This window comes from Folsomia candida, unplaced genomic scaffold (genome assembly GCF_002217175.1).
Source record: "Folsomia candida strain VU population unplaced genomic scaffold, ASM221717v1 Fcan01_Sc005, whole genome shotgun sequence".
Taxonomy (NCBI): Eukaryota; Metazoa; Arthropoda; class Collembola; order Entomobryomorpha; family Isotomidae; genus Folsomia; species Folsomia candida.
The window spans coordinates 8,818,982-8,840,934 of NW_019091197.1; the positions used below are offsets into that span (position 1 = coordinate 8,818,982).

Consider the following 21,953-nt stretch of genomic DNA (forward strand, 5'->3'; position numbering starts at 1 on the left):
CTCTGCGCCATTGCTATGTAGTAATTTTATTACTTACCGATAATACTTTAAACCTGCGTGGTGGTAAATTTCTACCAGTACGGAATAAATTTATTTTCATGGCGATACTGGATTATCAAGAGTGTAAATAAAATCTCACATGGGGCTATTCATAAATTACGTAACGCTGCCCAGTATATGCAGGATAGGGAAAAAATCCTATCTTGTCCATGTTTGCGACAATCTTGACCTACACTGACCGGAACAATTATTTGGCAGACGCAACACCATGAATTGACGTGAATTTATCTGAAAAAGTTCAAGTGATTTTCGATTAATTCTTTTTGCAATTAGTAGATAAATTAAGTGGGAATATGATACCGCAAAACGAGTTTCGAAAAACAATTCTACACGGGACAAAGCTAGATTTTTCCGCGACTGTTTAAAATCAAAATGGGAACAATTATTTGGCATTTTTCCTTATTCATTGAAACATTACTTAATTTGAGTTGGAAATCACTTTTCGATTTTTATATAGTTAGATGATGTATTTTTCTTCATTTCCTCGTAATTCCGAAGGTAAACATTTGTAAACAGATAACTCCGATTGAGCCGAAGTGCGCATGATTTGACCACCACACCTGGGTCATTTAATTTCCCGTAGGGGATGATACTGGTAGCCCGAAATTTTGAAACTGCGCAAAATACCTCGCACAATGGTACAGTATAAAGTTTCAATGTACATATCTCCAAGGTCGATCGTACATAAACAAGGAAGAGGTTCAAAGCCAAATTTTCAACGGGTAGAAACTTACAATTCTCAAGAATATCTAGGTCAGCACAAAATTTCTGATTTCAAAGATCCAAATTCGAGTCGAAAATGACACTGGCCAATTATCTGATCAGAAAAAACCAACAAGAGTGACAAATAAAAATTTTCATAGAAGCCCCCCCCCATTTCAAAACCAGGGATTAAGACATGGCGTACGTTTGCTATGGGGCCCGTCAATGGAGACCAAAATTTCTGGGATACAATTTTACTGTCCGGCGATAATAAATAGTCGAGAACCTTTCCTTGTAAGAAGAAAGCTGGCGGACACTCATCATATTTGTGTACTTCAGAAAAATAACACAGTTCGAACAAGTCAGTCGTAATGTTTTTATGAACTCATTAAAATTCTACCTGTTATGGGCTCAGAAACGTGATGTCGCATGCGGCTTGGCTGGGACGCTTCAAACAAACAATTAATAATTTGTTTTATATATTAAATATTTTGATGATTTATTTCTAACAATTTTTTTTCACAAAAAAGTTATATTTGGGTCAGCCTAATTATAATTCTACAAAAGTATTTATTAAGTAGCGCAAGCTACTTTATGCGATCGGTTAGTTAGTCTGTCTGTCCGTCCGTCTGTCAACACTAAAACTCGAGAACGGCTTGTCGCAGCGACCTGAAATTTTTAACACATGTTCATCACGGGGGTAGGGTGACACCCTATTAAGGGGGTGTGGCCACTTTGTCGACATCATGTCGAAAAGCGTCGCCATGGCCTAATTTCTGCATTTATCGGTCGATTTGTATGAAATTTGGGCAAAACATGTTTTTTGGTGTTGTCGACATGTCGCAATATGGCGATTAAGGTTTCGAAACTTTTTTCGCCAAATTCTGTCGCCATGGCATAATTTAGGCATTTATCGGTCGATTTGCATGAAATTTGGGCAAAACGTGTTTTTCGGTGTTGTCGTCATGTCGCAAAATGGCGATTAAGGATTCGACGACAAATTTTGTCGCCATGCCCTAATTTCGGCATTTTGCGGTCGATATGCATGAAATTTGGGCAAAACATGTTTTTCGGTGTTGTCGTCATGTCGCAGTATAGAGCATGTGGTCAATTAATTAATTAATCAATCATTAATCAATTAATTGATCAATCAGTCAACCAATTACTTAATTAATTACTTAATTACTTTAGTTAATTAACTAAATTAATTTGAGCTTTATAGCGCAAATTAATTCTCAGCATTCTCAGCATTCTCAGCATTATTGCGCTACTTATGCATCGTGCTTTGCCGCACTTTATTTACATTTATTTGAATTCTACACATATTTGAACTAATGTAATCCAACCAGGAAATTTTATTTCGATTATTTTTTTTATATCAGAAACATTTTAGTATCAAAATGTTGTCCAGATTTCAGTCCTTGCAAAATTATTTACGTACAATTCATTCAATGCACAAAAAGTTGAGTAAAATTGCCACCAAGACAACTATTGAGTAAAATTTACCCCGCCAAAGTTAAAATTTACTCAAGTTTTGGCAAAAATCTTTCAACGTTGGATAAATTTTAACTTTTATTGTGTAACTTTTACTCAATAGTTGTCTTGGTGGCAATTTCACTCAAAATCGAGTATATTTTGCTCAATTTTTTTAGAGTGTTGTAGTTTAATCCCAGATTTATAAAACTCCTTCTCTCCAAACACACACGACTCAACCAATCTTGATAAAATCATGCCACCTTAAGTCACACAAGCTGCTTCCTCACTTTCCACTAATCGTACCTTCATCCCCTCAATTTCAACATTTCTTTCATCGCTCCTCCCAATATCCCCAGATGTCTCCAATACACCCAACTTTATCCCACTCTCAATCCACTTTTGAACCTCAAAGTGTCTCATCTTTCTCCTCATTTCATCAATACCAAATGAGTACCGGACGTTTGGAAAAGTAGTTGCAATTCGGTCCAAAAATTTCGCCGAATCTTCCCATTCCCAACAAGTACAGGTGGCTCCCCCAAACCCACATCTTAAGCCCGACCAGACCCTCTCGCCACGCAACTTGAACCTATCTCCGGTTGGAATTGGAACATCAATCTCGCCCAGGGTCTCACAAACATCGCCATTTTCTCCTGAGAGGAACGACCCATACAGAAAATTGGCAATGGTTTCAAAATGCGTTTCCCTGTCTTCTTGTGTTCTGACTTTTTCATAAAGCCCTACCCTGATCCCGTGCAAAACTGGGAATTGCTTTGCGTAAACAATCTTCACACACTTGGCTACATTTTCAGTTTTAAACTGCAGTTGTGGGAGCATATACTTGCAACCCGTAGATTCACTTGCTCCATATATAGCTATCCTAAAACCCCTTAATCTCGGCATGACTGGAATAAAGACAGACTTGTAGTCGGATATCAGTCGAATATGCATCTTATTGATACATACGTGTTCCAATGTGGGGGCAAATGTTCGGAGCAAACTTATACCAAAACGTCCTGCGTCGTGTGTGACGTTAAACTCAAATTTGGTAATTGACCAGACCGGCCGGAAGGTGGGTATTAAGTGGCCAATATCTTCCTAAGGAGCTGTATACTCTATATCCATAATTCTTAACGCGCTTAGTCGAGGAAACGGGTTTGCAATAAGCTGCATCTCAATGGCGTTCCTGTCGGGGTCAAAATACTCGAGAGTGGAAACGTTGGGGAAAAGTGGACCAAGTTTTGCAACAGTTAACCCAGTCGCGTTCTTTGCAACACTCCATGAACATATCGACAATTTAGTAATCGATGGCAGAGGAGGTCGGCTACTTAAGCCTGTTAAGAAAGGCGACATATCGGCAATAGTGGTGGTTACCAGAGTATCAGTGTAATGATAATGATGACACAGACTTAATTCTAGAGCGGATAAATTATGCCCGAATAGGTGTAAAATTTCGAAAAAGCGGCGAAACTCAGGACCCCCCTGCATAATGAAGGGGAGAAATAAATGCTTGATTTTTCCTCGAGAATTTGAAGCTAATTTGTCAAGTTTAGATAGAAACTGTTGAAATTCCTCGAAATATCTGTAGCATGTGTGGAGCCGTTCGTGATAATTACCTCGGACGCTCATTAGTGTGACGTACTCTTCAAATTTGGGATATCCGGCGTATCCAGTTAGTCTAATGGAGATCCTGACGCGGACATGTTTTCGAGCTTCGCCCTCCCACGTGGCATTGACCGTGGAGCAGGTGAGAAGATCCACGGTTGGGAGAAAGGACATGATTCTTTCGATGATCTGCAAATACTTCTTTTTAACCTACCTTTTTTAGTGGTATGTAGTAATTGTAAAAAAGTATAATTCGAACCTCCGGAAATAATGGGGGAAACGTGGAAGTTTCAATGTCCAGATTTCTCGTCATAGTTGACATCATTGTGGATTTCTAACTTTTAGAAAATACAAAAAAGAGTAATAAGTCAGGTGAAATGCAAAATTAATTGTTATTAATTGTTATTCGAAATTTGAAAATCTCTTACATTAGTGGGAATTACGGATGAAAGAAAATGCGGCAGGTTATTTGCTTTCTTCCCTGTTTTCATTAGGTTTTTGCAACCTATCTTTTTAACAGAACCAACTCAGTAGGTGCACTGACCAGGTAAATGTTCCAGGCAGAAAAATCAGACCAAAAAGTTTCGTGTTGTCCGAAAAGGGTTGAAAAATAGCTTAGCAGAAAAGTTTTGTGAGTTCTAAATTAACAAATGTCTAATAATTAAGAAATGAAGAAATGAATATTCCGTTTTGGGTTTCCTCTCTGTAAAAGGGTTCAAGTGGAATTTACCCATGCGGTAAAAATAAAAGCCTAAAAATAGAGGTTTTTTCCAAGGGTTTCTTTCAATGCGAACAAAATTATTTGTATGCATGCAGAGTGAATTAATGCACCGTAAAAATCCGTAAAAATATATGAAATGAAATTTAAGAAATTAATGAAACTTAATGTATGCAATTTAGTTTATTTATGAAATTTAGTCATATTTTCAAGAAATTGAAGTATTTATGATTCAGCCATCCAAAACTGCTGCGATTTTATACCTTCCAGCACCACTTTTAAAATAATTAAGGTTCTGAATGAAACCTATTTATACCTAAAATTCCCGAAATTAGTCTTCAATTTCTAGAAATGGTAGCAAAACCATGAAAACAGCATAAAATAGCACAAAAGTTTCTGAGCGAATCAAATATTAACAAAAATTGAAGTATTATTTGGACTAAAATGATTTTTTTCTTAATTTTCATTCACTTTCGTGCACTTTTCGGGATTTTTGGTGGGTGTTATTAAACGTCAAAAAACAGTTTTATGCCTAATTTCGTGCCGGTTTTATTTAACAGCAGAAACCCTGACATGAAAATGGGTCATTGTTTCCCATTTCCAATATCAATGTCGAGTTTGAAGTCATTTTAGGAAAGGGTCATTGTCCCACCTTATCTTCCACATTTATCCAAAATATATTTATTTCCACCTCATTGAATGAACATTATTAGTATAACAAGATTTTTAACCCTGTCAGACATTGTTATCTTGTTGAGCACAAGTATTTATACTGCTGTGAGATACACTCTTAGCAACCTGGTAATAAAAAAAACAAGCGGAGTAGATATATGGCTCTACCGTGACGGAAGTAAAAATTTACACCATGTTGGTATAGATCTAGTAATAAAGTAACACTTTTTGGTAATAATTTTAACACTAATTTGTGTTACTTTTTTTACTATATATTAAATTTACCTCTAAATTCAAGAATTATGACGGCATCCGGCCAAAAAAAAAACAAAAAATTGTGCCCTCGTCACCTGATCAGTAAAAAATTGACTCACTGGGCTTGCCATCGATTAGTTAGAATACTTGATAAATTATTCATTTTTATCCTTCACAACAGAGCAATTGACACTTGGTGTATATTATCTTCGTTCGTGTTATGCAAAATGAGGCACATATTGACATATTTATTACATATTTACATCGTAAACGAACTGCTCAATGAGTGCGTCAACATTTAGATTACCTGGACTTGATCAATTGTGATGAATCACTTATGTATCAACATCCAGTTTCATTAATATCCATTTATAATAAACGATACCATGTTTGCATTTCGACTATTCCCCCTCGAGGAGTGGGAGGAGGTCAAAGGTGGAAAAATCGCACAGTCTGCGATTTTTGGCGCAAAGGCGGGTCAATATTTTTTAAAACGGTTTTCGCCAAAAGTTTACTAAATTTTTTGTCTACAATAGTTTTCGAGCGTTTTTTGAAATTCCATAAAAAATTTCATATTTCTGGACTTATTTTGGTATTGAAATTTCAAATTTTAAAAAATCGCGCAAAATTGTTGCGAAATCATTGAAAATTACCTTAAACTAGTAAAAACGGAAAAAATTCATATTTATCTGGGGCTGCTTAGTTCCGTTAAAAAATGAAAATATTGCAGTTGGCAAATGTACCCAAACAGCCGTTTTTGCCATCTTCTTGACAAGTTTTTCGATGGAAAGCAACATCCGAGAGTGGGTGTGGCTGGGTAACAATACGTAGACTTGTTAGCCCTAGAACCGCCTTTCACCGATTTTGGATATCATGAGTTACTACAGAATTCCACAGGGTCAAAGTGGGCCACCTGTCACTTTCCGATTGGGCGTATTCACGTCAAGCTTGCGTCTCTTCATACATTTTCCAACTATTTTCATTTTACCATGAAAATATTTCTACATATTTTCATTTTATCATTTTTTAACACCGTTGTTGGTACGCTACTGAGCCGTCATCCATTCATGCCCAACTACTTACAAAATTTACTTTTAACAAATTTGAAACAACTTACAATTTCAGTTTTTCAAATTTAAATTGAAATTTCTCAGATGTATAACCTCGAATAAGTGAGAGTTTTGTTTATTTTTATTATTTAAAACATTAATTTATAAATTCCTCAACGGCAAATAAACATGGAAAAACTTAACTTACTTTCCATTTCCAAAGCTTTGATAATTTTGATATCCAATTCAGTTGAAAACGAAGAAAAAGACCCGTGGGAGGAGGAATTTGAAATTGCCGAAATTTTATTGGATAAATTGTCTGAAATTGTTCACGACTATGTATTTGTTGAAGAGGAAGAATTTACCGAAGGTAGTGTGGAAGCATAACTTTGGGCTTACTATTATTTTTTATTATGGTATTAATCCGATGCAAATAATTCAAAATAGATGAAAGCAGAATTCAAAGTTCTGAACAATATGCAGACGAGCATGGAAATGATATTGTGCAAGACGAGATTCCTATGGATTACAAGGTTAATGCAATAAATGCGTTCGATTCAAATAAAAAATGGAAATATTCGAGCTTTAAGACCAAATTTAGGAAGGTCAAGCATAGAAGTTACATAAACCGATGGAGAAAGCAAATTGCGCAGGGTAACTTTATTATATTCGTATAAAATGCAAATACAGATTTTTCACTCTAAAAATTCTCTAAATTTTTACTCTATTTGCGTTAGGTGGAACAAAGTTTATAATCATGAGAGACATTGAAGAGTATGTGATGCAAGAATTTAGGGAATCTAGGGAGATGTTTTTACCAATTCAAACGAATGACATCCGAAGATGGGCTTTACTCAAGGCTAGAGTATATCCAGATTTCAATTTCAAAGCCTGTGATACTTGGATAACAATTTTCAAAAGAAGAAACAAAATATCTTCCAGAAAAATTCAAAAATTAGTCAAACGAATGCACTATAAGAACGTGCAAAATATTTTAGAAAACACCACTAAATTTCGTGACGAAATAAGGCAAATTATTTCAGCTTACGAACCATCAAATGTATGGAATATAGACCAGACAGGGTTTAAGTACGAAATGATCTCGAATCGAACTTTGACTTGGAAAGGGGAAAGGTCTACTTTTGGAACAGCTTTCTCCCCGAAAAATAAAGCCACACATTCGGATACCGTGCAGTATACAATCGGGTATGATGGATCAATCTTACCTAAAGTATTTATTTGCTTACAGGTAATTACATATGTGTATTTAATATACAATTTCCTACCAAAAATTTTGTAGTAATTAATAAATGGAATGAATAGGAACCTGGCGGATCATTTGGCCCAAATGTGCAAAAAAACCTTTTTCATGCACCAAATATTGTTGTAGTTGCAAGCAAATCCGGGAAGTTGAGTAAAAAATTAGTTGAAGATTTTCTCGATGAAATTATCACCCCCTGTGCGGAGTACAATCAAGTACTATATTTATTGGATAATTGGACGGGACAAACTAATATGCAACTTTACGAAGACAGATATGAAGAGCAAGAAACATTTGACTTTAATGTAAAATTTATTCCGGAAAGCTGTACGGATCTGTGCCAACCATTGGACACCTATTTTCATCGTCAATTTAAATTCCGCGTGAAAAAATTTTACTTCCATAAAGCTTTACAAGAAAAAGGGAAAACCTCACCTTTAAACTTGCGTAACGGTATTTTAAAATTGCATTCATTAGCTCATTATATTTTAAGTGCTCCTATATTTGTCTCAATGATTCGGTATTGTTGGTATTCGAGCGGGTTGTGCGGTGATGCCGAAAAACCCGAGTTTCAAAATGTAAGCGAAGTTTGCTTTAGAGACAGAAATTTTAGTTGCATCCTGAATTGTGGTAATGCCTCATTCATTAGATGTAGCTGGTGCTGTTTATCTTATTGTTTTGAGGACTTTTATGACAATAATCATATGGTCACATGTGCTATGAATAATTAATGTTTTCTTATACTAAACTATATTTATAGTTGATGAAGTGTATCACTTTTCGGAGTCAAAATTAATGCGGGAGGAAGAGAATGTTAATTAATTAAATTCAACATGTACGAGATGTATTATTTCTTATTTAAGCCGTAATTAATATTTTATTCTGGTTATATTTTATTTCACATCACTGCGTATGAATGTTTTTGTGTGAGTGGGAAGCCTGAGTAAAATTGATGCGAGCGGAAGAGAATGGAAGTGGAGTTTTCTTTCTCCGCCTGAAAAAACTCGCCCATTTTTTCAACTTTGACCTCAAATATTTTGACAAATCCCAACCATCGCACAAACTGCCGGAAGAAACGATCATTTTTTTGACCTGGACTGCTTATTTCCAAAATTTGAACCAAGTCTGAGAGTTGCACTTCACACCATCGCATTGTAAGCGTCTTTTATTCCGTGTCGAACTTATTGGATATTTTGATATTTTTTCAGTGTTTCGAATGCCCGAATTGTGGCAAAAGATGCAAATCAAAAGGGGAAGCGAGAAGTCATTCGTCATTTTGCAATAAAAGGAAATGAATTGTCCAACTAGATAAATTTGGCCCAGTATTTTTTACCTGAATTATGTATGTCTGCACAATTTTCAGTGTTATTTAATGGTCGAGATTTTTTTAAAAACATTGGCACCTAGTAAATTTGTAAATGTATAAATTGGTTCGTTATATTTAAACATGATTTGAAATTTTATTTTATTTATTTATATTTTTTTATACTCGTTTCCTTTAATATTTACTGTCCGGTTTAAATAACTTTTCTTATGCTTTGTACCAACACTGGTACCATTGGTCGACATGAAATTCGGGCCGATTGCTTATTTAAAATTTATTCGTACAACTACATTTATGAACCTTTTGAAATAGTATAGTTTTCACAGTTTTTTTTCAATTTTTCAATCGTCTTTGTAATATTACTTTTAACCGAAATTGTATTATAGATTTTAGTTCCTAATAAGTAAATATTTGTCAGTAATGTATGTACACATACGAACGAATCCGTCAGTCACATGTACTCGTGTGGAGGTTGAAATTAGTAAGGTGATAAATTTATTCAACCCGGTGCTATCTGAGAGATTTCAATTTTAGCGAAGGGAACAATACAGGAATTAAATACCGCGGGCAGGTAGAAGCGAATGTGGTGAATTGTGATAAAACCGTTCATATTGGAGAGTCTGGTCATGCCATAGACACAGAGTTGGCATTTCTTTCAAAAAATTACCCATCCCGTCGCCCATTTTATTAAGGTAAAGAAATTATTAACCAACATGCATCCTATTTGATTTGGGAAAGCGAAAGAAATTCGACGGCACCGAAATATATGAAATTTCTAATAAATACGGGAACCTTAGGTAGAATCGAGATAGAATAAGGTGAGACAGAGATATTTAGGCAGAATTCCAGTTGTGAGGGACAAATTTAGAGATTTTGAACCCTCCAAGCTCACCGGGTCAATTGTGACTGTTTTATTTGTCACTTCCGTATTTTTCACTTCCGTTGTGGACAGACATTTCCATCTTATATTTAATAAGATGATCCCTGTTACGTATATTTAGGAGTAAAAAATGAATTATCTGGGGGTAAATCTCATTTCAACAAGTATCCATTAATTGTTAGCACTCTCAATTTTCGTGATTGACGGGCATCTATGCAGTTAGTATTTTGAGTAATCACGTTTCAAATTAATTTATAAAGGGTAGATAGTTTGCCAACAAGTATATTTTTTTTAATTCTATTACGTATCTACACAAATTTCATACACAACCTTTCGTATTTACCTAGATTATACAATAATTGATTAAATGCAAGCGAAATATCTGACAAAATTTACATAAGTCGTGACAATTAATATTTTGATTTTACTTACTTATATGTCCGACTTGTTATAGATCATCCCCACATGTAAAATTTTACGAAGAATTCACTCACTACTACATAGTAAATGAATTATTCGAGTGGCAGGCTTTTTCCTTCCAGATTCTTTTGCAAAATGTATCACTCAAAATACAAGAAATTTTTAGTTCAAAACTTGGCCAATTAGGCAAAAATCCACCGATTTTGTTCAAGTTGACTTGGACCCATGCAACCCATGTGCTCACACAGTCGAGGGTTTATCCGGGTTTACATATACATACATGCATGTAAAAATGCAATATTTCAATGTTTTTAACCAGTCACGGGATCACTTTTTCGAAAAAATATGAAAGAACAAAAATGTCTTATTTTTCGATTTTCTATAAGAAAAAATCAGGCTAATTTCAAAAGTGGCTTTAGCATGTATTGTAAGGGATAGGCTGTCCAGAGGATTCCACCCCGTTATAACACGAGCCGTTTGAACACGATTTTTTGAACACAGCCCCATTATAACACGGTCCCGTCTCATCACAGCCCCATTATAACACGATACCATTATGACACGACACCATTTCAACACTGTAGCAATTGTGGTGCATGAATGCACCCAAGATTCCAAACGATCTCATAATCTAAGCAGGTCCCCATAATATTACCTTACCAAATTAATAAGTATTGGGTCCCCAGAATTTTTAGCATAACATAAAATTTTTTGTTACCATAAAATTATAGCAAACCAATGTAATTTTAGAAAAACTAAATGCACAAAATGAAAGATAAAATCGTTCTCAATTATTCCTCTCTTGTTTTATTTATATAATTAAAAAATAGGTACATAAAACTATTGCAAAATAAAACACGGTTTGGCCCCGATAGTTTCTACGGTGACACCGGGCACTGCACAATTAAAGCAGTATTCCCTCCGAATCAGTTCAGAATGGGTTCCAAGGTAAAATGCTATTTCTGTCCGAGGCTCTTTAGGAGTACCTCGGCCAGATCTAAGCATGTAAGATCCTACCATCGTGCTTTGACCGGCCACGAAACCTTTCGCTGCAGTATATGCAGTAAGGAGTTCGGCCGGAAGGACAAGTACGATGCCCACCATAAGACCCACTTTTCCTCAAGGTGGCCGGGCAGGCCATCGAAGAGGAAATAAGTGGGCAAGTAGGCTGGAAACCCAACGGCCCTTTTCAGGGCCTCGAAACGTACAATGAAGATAATGTGACAGCGTCTTTTACCCGCGAGACGATCTATTGGCATATTACCTACCGGGAAATGTCCCCTTCGAGTAAAATAAGGGGGACCTAATGATTAACAGATTACCCATGGGTAGATTTCCCCTTCGAGTAAAATAAGGGGACCTAATGATTAACAGATTACCCATGGGTAGATTTCCCCTTCGAGTAAAATTAGGTTACCCACCGGGTATTTAGTAACTTACATATATGTCGCATATACCTGACCGTTAATTTTACCAATCCATTCATACGCGTCATTAAAATAAAATTTTTCGTTAGGTCCCCACATTTTCCTAATATTAACTTGCTATTTAACTTAGCGTATGATAACCGATCCCGACCATTCGACCGGGATCGGTTATGGTGGACTTCGAAGCTGCTGCTATTAATGCAATTAGAGACGTACTGCCCAACAGTCAAATTCGCGGTTGCTATTTCCATTTCCAACAATGTCTATGGAGAAAGGTTCAATCTCTGCGAACGATTTCTGAGAGGTATGTTCATGCAACCGTGTTTCACCCCGTAATTAATTCCGGGGACCCAATCTATTGTAGTAACCGAGTTTGACCCCGTAATTAATTCCGGGGACCCGATTGTTTTCCGCCTCTAGATATGATTGGGTTTGCTCTATGACGCAGGTACCGCTCCGACGATAGTTTTGAATTGACCATAAAGCACTTGCCCGCCCTTGCATTTGTTCCCTTGGCCGATGTTAGGAACGCATTTGACGCCCTAAAACAACTTTTCAACAACTTTTCCGGAGTTTCAGATCGGGGGAGAAATGGAGGAGTTGTTGCAATACGTCAGCCGCACGTGGGTAGCCAATGGAGCAACCTTCCCTCCAGAATTATGGAATACCTATGACGCCACGATGGGAGGAAAACACCGCACGAATAACAACTTGGAAGGGTGGCATCGCCGTTTTGCATCAATGATTTCGGCTAGCCATCCCACTTTGTGGAAGTTTATACAGCATCTTATAATTGAAGAGGACTCGTCAACAAGGGAGTGTGTGCGGCTAGAAGCAGGGGGCCAACCACAACCATCTAGGTTAAAGTACAGGCTGCTAAACGAAAAACTACAGACCTACTTTTAGTTGTATTGGATTATCCAAACAGACATATTGTTTCGTACGTAAGATCCATCGCGCAGAATTTAAAACTTGTTTAGATCTTGAGTGTAAGTATTTCACGGCAATAAATACAGGTCCAGATGAATAGAAGTTTACTTTATTTAACACGCATAACCAGGTTACTCATTAGGTCCCCCATATTTTGATCGAATGGGAAATATACGCTAAGTTAAATGGCAAGTTAATATTAGGAAAATGTGGGGACCTAACGAAAAATTTTATTTTAATGACGCGTATGAATGGATTGGTAAAATATGCGCTAAGTTAAATAGCAAGTTAATATTAGGAAAATGTGGGGACCTAAGGAAAATTTTCATTTTAATGACGCGTATGAATGGATTGGTAAAATATGCGCTAAGTTAAATAGCAAGTTAATATTAGGAAAATGTGGGGACCTAAGGAAAATTTTCATTTTAATGACGCGTATGAATGGATTGGTAAAATATACGCTAAGTTAAATAGCAAGTTAATATTAGGAAAATGTGGGGACCTAAGGAAAATTTTTATTTTAATGACGCGTATGAATGGATTGGTAAAATATGCGCTAAGTTAAATAGCAAGTTAATATTAGGAAAATGTGGGGACCTAACGAAAATTTTCATTTTAATGACGCGTATGAATGGATTGGAAAAATTAACGGTCAGGTAGGTGCGGGCATGAATTAAAGTTATTAATTAAGGGGACCCGTAGATACTGAGGGAGCATGCACAACATACTAAGGATGAGTGAGAAAAACGTGTTAAGATGGGGCTGTGGTGAGACGGGGTCGTGTTGAGACGGAGCCGTGTTATAATGGGTCCGTGTTGAAAAAATCGTGTTCAAATGGGTCCGTGTTGACATTTTTCGTGTTGTTCCGGGGTGATACGGTCCAGAGACCCGGATAAACCCTAAGCAATAGGGCTTCCCATGAGATGAGACTTCTCATGAGATTTGAGGTGAGACGAGATATGAGACGAGATGGGACGGAATATTTCGTCTCGGTTAAACTGAGACGAGACGTGAGATGAGATGAGACGGCCTTCATCTCATCTCGACTCATCTCGTCTCATCTCGGTCTCGCCGAGATTTCACGACACACGCCGAATTTACGAGTAGGTAGGGTTTAAGAGTTTATATCTTTCAAAGTTTTTAACTTCCGGGCAAATTTTACTATTTCTATCTCACTACGTACTGGAAAATGTATTGCTGGGCAAACCCAACTTATGTTTGATCGTTATAAATATTTATATTTATATTTATGTAGTTTGACCCGTTCCGAGTCCCTCGTGAACAATTTGAACGTGTGATATGCGGTTTATTGTAACGTATTTATATCGATGAATGTCAATCTCGGGGGGTCTTCCTGAAAACCCCTCACGTTACGATGGAATATCGTTCAAAGCTTGTCACTTTAATAGTGCCCAAACAAAATATAGCATTGGTCATTATTAACTATTTTGAATTTTCGCCATAAACTTTCCGCCAAGTTTAAAATTAATATAACCTAACTTAATTGGCATCGAAGATGTTTACGTTTGACACATTTTCATAAATCAGTTTGGTTTCTACCTCTAACCTTACCTCTAAATTTAGCTTAATGGCATTAAGTAAATGTTAACCTATAGGTTAAAAAAGACTATAGTATTTTTATTTGCTATGTCTTATGGTTATCGAGATATCTCGGTGAGATTTGAGATGAGTCGAGATGAGACCGAGATGAGATGAGACAACTGTCGTCTCATCTCAGCTCGGTTTGGCTGTCTCGATAAGCATTCGAGATGAGATGAGATGGCCCGTCTCATCTCATCTCATGGGAAGCCCTACTAAGCAAGAAACTGCAAGGTGAAAAAAAAACGGAAAAAGTGCAAAGAAACGCACGCCATCTAGCACCATGTAATATGAACAATAGTGGCGGGAGGTAGTTTCTTGCGCCTTGAATTACTTGCGGGTGAAAATAACTGCAACAAACCACTTTCTTGCAGTTATTTCTTGCAGGTGGTAACTTGTTACACCCGAAACACTGCGCTTCATGTCTCGACTAAACTAAAAGGAGTAGAGGGCTAAACACATGAAATAGTTGTGGCATCTCTAACGACTTTTTTATATTGTTTATATTCGTACATATCGTCTTCATGCGAACATATCCTTTATTCCTCTACAGAATTTGTTGTATTTTTGTTTAACAGTATGTTATCCAGAATTTAAAAGGAATACTTATCGAAAATAATCAAAAATTACTCAATAATCGAAAATTACACACATTCATACCTACCTACCATAAAATATAACAAGTTAAACTTCCAATTAAAGATTTTTATCAAGTCCATTTTACATACACGTGAATATCGAAGATCATGAGACTTATTTCGCCACGCGATTATCCTCAAACTTTACCTTGAGCAATTCCTGGGTCGAATTTACTTTCATATTTTCATTCGACTCTTGTTTTTCTCGAATTTTATTTTCAAGCCGTTTGAGCAATCCCACGTTCCATGAAACCATTGCATATGGGACAATTCCACAATATAAATATGTAAATAGGGATAACCCTATATTTCCTAATTTCGGGGTAGCAGAACCTTCCGAGTGGGGCTTTGTTGGACACAAGTTGTACAATATGACCAAGATTATTCCGCAGTAGAGCAGGGTAGAGAAAAAATTCGTCACTTTTATAAACCTCGCCCTCCACCTCGCCTCACCCGCGGTGGTTGCCAAAATTGAAAATATTCCCGAACAATGGAGAAATAATGAGAGGGCATAGAGCACGGTCAAAGTGGGGGCCATGTCCAGAACTAATTTCTTCCCGGCGGCGTCTGGGTCGGTTTGGCTTAAAATTATGAAGTCTTCCGCTGCACCAATCGACTCGGGATGGTTCGCAGAGTCGACCCAAATTTTTGTGGGTAGAAAATACTAAAAAAAATATTATGTTAAAGGTTAAAAGTTATTTCTTGCTTTCAAAAAGTTTTTAGCTCCATTTCAAAATTGCAAACAAGTAGTCGCTATTAATTTATGAAATATTTATTTACAACTATTTATTCACATTGTTAATAAAGTTGGGTGAAATTATCACTAACACAAGTAGTGAGTAAAATTTAACCAAAAATCTTTCTAACTTGGATAAAGTTTAACTTTTATTGGGTAATTTTTACTCAATTGTTTTGTTAGTGGCAATTTCAGAGTAAAATTTCCTCAATTTTTTTAGCGTGTATTATTCATGTTTTGCTTAATTGATCCTAAACTCGCTTGAATAAATGGATGAATATATTGTCCCTGTACTGTAGTAAATTTTTAGGAAAAATTAAGTTCTTCCCTCGTAAATAAACAAGAAACGGTTGCATTATTTCCTGACCACTCTCTGTTTGATGCATTTTAAAACTTTAAAATTGCTTTCCAAGTTAACAAATGCGTAGAGATTTAGGATAGCGTGTTTGTTGAAAATAGCCATTGTCAACTATTTCTGAATTCTTTATTTATTTTTACAGGTCCAATTGCACAAAAGAGTCCAAGTAGTGTAGATGAGCGTGTACGGGCAATTAGCTGGTGACAATCGTCGTAGTGGGAGAGAAGGACTGACAGAGTTTTTGACGGGTTCATGTGAAGTTCACATTGGAAAGTTTGTTCATTCCGATGGAGTGGAAAAATTTGATTCTTAGAAATGTGAGGAAAAGGGTCCCCGAGTTAAATGGATTTAAAACTTGCTAAGAATTTAGGACCCGTTGGTTTCAATGTTGACCTGAAAAGGGTTGTTTTTTGGTTGAGACTGTCTGAGGGTGCTTAGCTGCCAAAACAAGCAGACTGAGGAGGAGACCACGCCAAGGTGATAATGACAGATCCTGATGCCCTTTGCATATGTGGTAGTACCAGGTGATAGAACAAAAAGTGTCAAAGGGTTTGATGCCATGGCCCCATTTGCGCCCGCCACACCCCTTTCAAGGATCGCCCCATGCTAAACTAGCCGCACTAAAACCTTCGCCAAAAATCCAATTTTGCTCGGATTAAAAAAAAATTATATATTCTTGAACCCAGAGAGTTACTGTATCATATCCAATATCAAAATCAACTTTTCGGAATTTTTCACTATTTTCTAAAATTTCCTGACCAGGGGTGTGCCTTCGAAAAAATCAATATTTCAAAAAAGTTGAGTTTGATATTGGATATGATAAAGCAACTATCTAGGTCAAGAATATGTAATTTTTTTGAAAATCCGAGCAAAATTGGATTTTTAGTGAATTATTCAATGAGCCAAAACGGTATTCTCGTGTTTTTCGCACCTTTGAGTGGGTGTGGCGGGCGCAAATGGGGCCACGGCATCAAACCCCTGCACACTTTTTGTTCTCTCACCGGGTACTACTACATATGCAAAGGGCATCAGGATCTGTCATTATCACCTTGGCGTGTTGTCCTCCTTAGATACACTTAATTTAACTGGATTTCATCCATAGATTAATTTGCGCTATAAATGTCATTTTGCCCTAATCACACTGGGACCAGACCCCCTGGCGCCGAGGGGGTGTGGTCCAAAAGTTTACGGGATCCTCCCCCTGGGGTCATGTGTATGATGCCGCAAACCGATTTTGATTATCTTGATGCGTTCTCGAGTTTTAGTGTTGACGGACGGACAGACAGACAGACGGACAGACTAACTATACGATTGCATTAAGTAGCTTGCGCTACTTAATAATGGAAAAATACGACCATCATCGATGCAAGTCCCCTATTGAAAAATAACCTTTTTCAGGTAGACAAATTTCTCGGGTATGCCGCTCTAACACATGCACTACATATTCTGCAGTAAAATCTACCTTATTTTGCGTCCAACTTTGTAAACTTAACAACAAATTATGTATTTCAGGGACATCACATAATTACAACGAGAAGCATTTATTTAATTATATGGACCCGAAACCCTCCGAGGAATAAACCGACTTTTAACACAAAGACTTGTGCTCCGATTTAATTTCCAGTCACGTTTTACCAATTTTAATGTGTGCCAGCATCTTTGTTACTGGACGCGTTCTATTTTTTACGATATCATAAATGAACACGTAGTTCAAAACATTGCTCAGACCTGACCTCTAAATGAAGCTTTTCATTCTTCAAAAATTGTTAAAATTTACTACAAAAATTTTATTACATGATTCACTTCGATTCCATAGTTACATAATGGGTTATTGTTTTGAAACATACATAGGTATGTACATAAATATTATGTGGAGGAAAGGGAGAGTTTGCATTAAAGTCAAACTCTCACGTATGTAGATATGCATATGCAGGGTTGGGGGTTTGTGCTTGGTAGAGTACGAGGAGTAGCGATGCAACTCTCTCGATACACTGCTGCAGTAACTCTCACTTTGCACAAAGCAGCCTTTTGCAAAGTAGGTACCCGACGCAGAAATACTTTGTTCACAAACAAAATGCATGTTTGTACATTGTGATTTTGCACAGTCAGATTTCCTGGAAGGCCAGAAATAACCGCGGGTTTGGGCACGTACACCGCGCGCTTTCACGTCCGCTCGCATATACTTAAACGGGCACGGTCCATAATTCTTCCTATTATCCCCTTTACATTCCGTTATCCACCATAGACTCATCCCATACACCTTCGAAGCTGCACTAGGAGGGCCGTCATGAAAAATATCTTATCTCGTGTGCAAAAATTCAACACTTTTTCTAAAACATGTACCTTCCTGTATCCAATTAGGTCATCAGTTTTCTTCTGTTATCTTGTTATAAAGGTTTCACATTCAATCCAAAGAAAGGTTACGCCCGTCAGGAGAACGATGACGATATAGTATCCCATCCCAGAAGGGATTTGCATGTAGATGAGGCATTCTAATTTTGCAATAACTGGTTTCCAAACGACGTTGATTTGCAGGTTCTTGTCCAAGCATAGGATGGAACTTGACAGTCCGGGCTGACAAGGGACAACCAACACAAGGATTCCGTGTAGGATGGATACTCTGAAGTAACCAAGTTCGATCATGTCAAAGAAATATGCCAAATAGGTGAGGAAATTCTTCGATTTGGCATCATTCAAAGAATTTATCGATGCATAGAAGGACAAGAATGAAACAAAAATCCACTATTTACATACATATTTGATAAATTTCATACCTGACGAGGATAATATGTAGTTCAGTAGTTGCACTCGCACGTAATATGATGAGATATGGAATCGTAAGACAAATGTGATAATGTCTACACTAATTATATAATGCACCGCTAATCACGATTTCGATAAAGTTGACCATCACGGTTGTCATCGACCATAGCTTTCCAGTAATTACGAATACTTGCGGAATGGTGAAGGCCAATACCAGCCTTTCTTTGGTTTTAGAAACATTACTTACTTCACTAGATTTCTTGACCAGTTTTACGAAAATGGTGCACATCCTGTTAGCTAGCTTTATATGGTGATGTTCGCTGAAAAGAAAAACTTTGCTCATTTTGGGAAATAAGTTTTTGAATGAAGGTTTTTGAAAATAAATTTAAAAAAGGGGTTAATTTTCCATGACGTGGCAAGCACCCTTTAAAAAAATATTTCACTAAGGTATTTATATAGATTAAGTTTTCCAAAGGCACACGTATCGTTGTCTGCGTAGTCAACGGATATCTTCAATTTCGTTTTTAGCCAGGGAAAATCATTGATTAAATCAATATTTGTTGATACATTAATGCTGAGTGACATTGGGGTGGTAATATTCCACGAAATTTCGGACGTACATTTTATTAAATTTTCACTAAATTTGAAATATATTTCATTAAATAATGTTTAGAAATATGGGTAGTAGGGTTTTATGAGCGTTCGTGCATCCTCTTGCAACGAATTTTCAAATCGAAACCTTTGTTTGTTTTGTTTATCAATTTCTCGTTATAAAGTATTGACAAGGCTGCACGAAATCTTAAATTCTTAATGAGATGAGGCATAGATTAAATATTTACATGTAATGGCCTGTATTTCATGTCAGCATTAAAATTATCATCACATCTTGAGACGCGACGTGATTTATTTAATTAATTTACGGGCTGGTTGAATTATCCATTTCCATAATTCACTATTTAGACAAGTTTTTATTTCGGGTGCCCGGAGAAATATTTCAATTGTAATTTTGAAGTGAGTTTCAATTTTACAATGTAAACAAAATTTTCTCGTTGTGTAAGACCTGTCCCTGCGAAAAGCAAGTACTTCTAGAATGGGTTGACAACCCATGGCTTCCACTCGCAACATCGATTTTGTGTTCTGTAACGCATGTTTTCGTTTTTCATCAAACCTAGACCACCGTCAATCATGTCATGATCAGAAAGGTTTTCAACGGTCACATGCAGACCCAGGTTGGGTGCGAGTACAAAAATACGTTTGATAAGTCAGATTAAAAACAATCTCCTCCATCCTCCACGAATTAATTAAATTTACAAAAGTCCGGCCAATTAGCAGACAAACCATATTTCCACTCCGCCAAACCTACGCATTGGCGGATTAATTTGTAAATTTCACACTAATTAAGTTTGTGATCGATTGACGCTAGTTTCGTACAAATCTGTGAGTTGTAAGTTGAAATCTCACAAACAGGAAATCAATAATTTTGAACATCCCGAATCCGACCGAGCTACGCAGGATATGCCTTCACTTTCACCTGTTGCGAAGAAAGAACACATTTTCCTGCGAAATCCATCTTTCTTTAACTTACCTGCTTTTGTGAAGTAAATATTGACGCGTATTATGCGTGTAAATCGCATCAGTTCCCCCTGCTTGGTACCAGTTTTTAGCCAGACCTTATTTCACACTTATCGCAAACTAGCCTATAAGCCCGTCTTAAAGACGGGCTACATTTTGTTTAACAGTAATGTAACAAAATCAAATTAGAGCATTATCCAGTTGACTGGACTCAACGAAAATTATGATTACGGCGTTAAATAAGAGCACAAATAATTGAATAATGTGGTCACAACAATATTAAATTTTTTTAACGTTGCTAGGGAATTTTTTGGTAGAGAATTTTTTTGACGTTGCTAAGGAATTTCTTTACGTTGCTAGCGATTTTTTTAAAAGTTGCTAAGGAATTTTTTTAACGTTGCTAAGGATTTTTTTTACGTTGCTAAGGAATTTTTTTGACGTTGCTAAGGATTTTTTTTACGTTCCTAACGAATTTTTTTAACGTTGCTAAGGAATTTTTTTAACGTTGCTAAGGAATAATAGGAACCATAATAATGATAACCATAATAAGAACCATAATAAGAACCATAATAAGAACCATAATAAGAACCAGAATAAGAACCAGAATAGGAACCAGAACAAGAACCAGAATAAGAACCATAATAAGAACCATAATAAGAACCATAATGGGAACCATAATAAGAACCATAATAAGAACCATAATAAGAATCATAATATGAACCATAATAAGAACCATTTTGAGAAACCGTATCAGTGCTCTGATTGGGTCACCTGGAATGCCAACAGCCAATCAGATTGCAGGAATGTCACGGAAAATTTCACGGGACGGATTTTTCGAAATTATAATATAGATTATGTTCATCTTTTGTCCGCTTATTCTGCACCATTAATGCAAAATTATGCAAAAATTGGCTATCAATTGTATCCGCATATGCGGCACCATTGGTGCTAAATATTGTCAAAATTTGGATTACAGGGTGAGCTACTTCTAACGTTACAACGGTTTATTATTGTTTAAATATCGGCGAGTACTCGGCCGGGTACCGGGTACCCGGCGCATATTTCAAGCCGGGTACCGAGTAGCCGGGTACCGAGTAGCCGGGTACCAGGTAGACACACTACCCGGGGCATCCCTAATTTTTTCGACTTATTCTACATTGCGCGTTGGATTTGAAATATTGACAAATAAAGAAAACGTTGATTTGGTTTTTCGCCCAAAACTTAACCCAATTTATAGGTAAATTCCTCTTCAAACTCAACGGTTCATAACTTCGTAGCGAGAAAAATTTGAAGAATGGATCAAACCGCGATGTTCCTCACTTTCAAAGAGTATTCTCGATGGATGCAGCATTTCACGTCGCCGCCGATCAAATGGCACCCAAAGAAGAAAAGGTTCGAGTATCGGACTCATAGATTCAAGTATTACTTATGGTGCTTGCACACCTTTATTGGTCTGGGAGGCTGCACTGCGGGTGGAGTTGGGGTCATATTTTTGTCGCAAATGTTCAATT

The 21,953-nt window shown here is 36.8% G+C and overlaps 1 protein-coding gene across 1 annotated transcript; it reads right to left on the reverse strand.

The window, feature by feature from the left end:
• Positions 1-3,130: 3,130 nt before the first annotated feature.
• Positions 3,131-4,515, reverse strand: LOC118435737. The gene is made up of 3 exons (XM_035852139.1): positions 4,269-4,515; positions 4,100-4,178; positions 3,131-4,029 (listed from the first exon to the last, which is right to left on the reverse strand). Exons 2-3 carry the CDS (start codon positions 4,163-4,165, stop codon positions 3,334-3,336), a joined length of 762 nt encoding a protein of 253 aa, XP_035708032.1. The 5' UTR covers positions 4,166-4,178; positions 4,269-4,515; the 3' UTR covers positions 3,131-3,333.
• Between the last annotated feature and the right edge of the window lie 17,438 nt (positions 4,516-21,953).

Bases quoted from the DNA above. Each gene is read 5' to 3' on its own strand.
- LOC118435737 (XM_035852139.1), bottom strand. From the start codon at position 4,165: ATGATGTCAACTATGACGAGAAATCTGGACATTGAAACTTCCACGTTT. The intron at 4,030-4,099 runs GTTCGAATTATA...AAGTATTTGCAG, and splicing joins TTCCCCCATTATTTCCGGAG to ATCATCGAAAGAATCATGTC.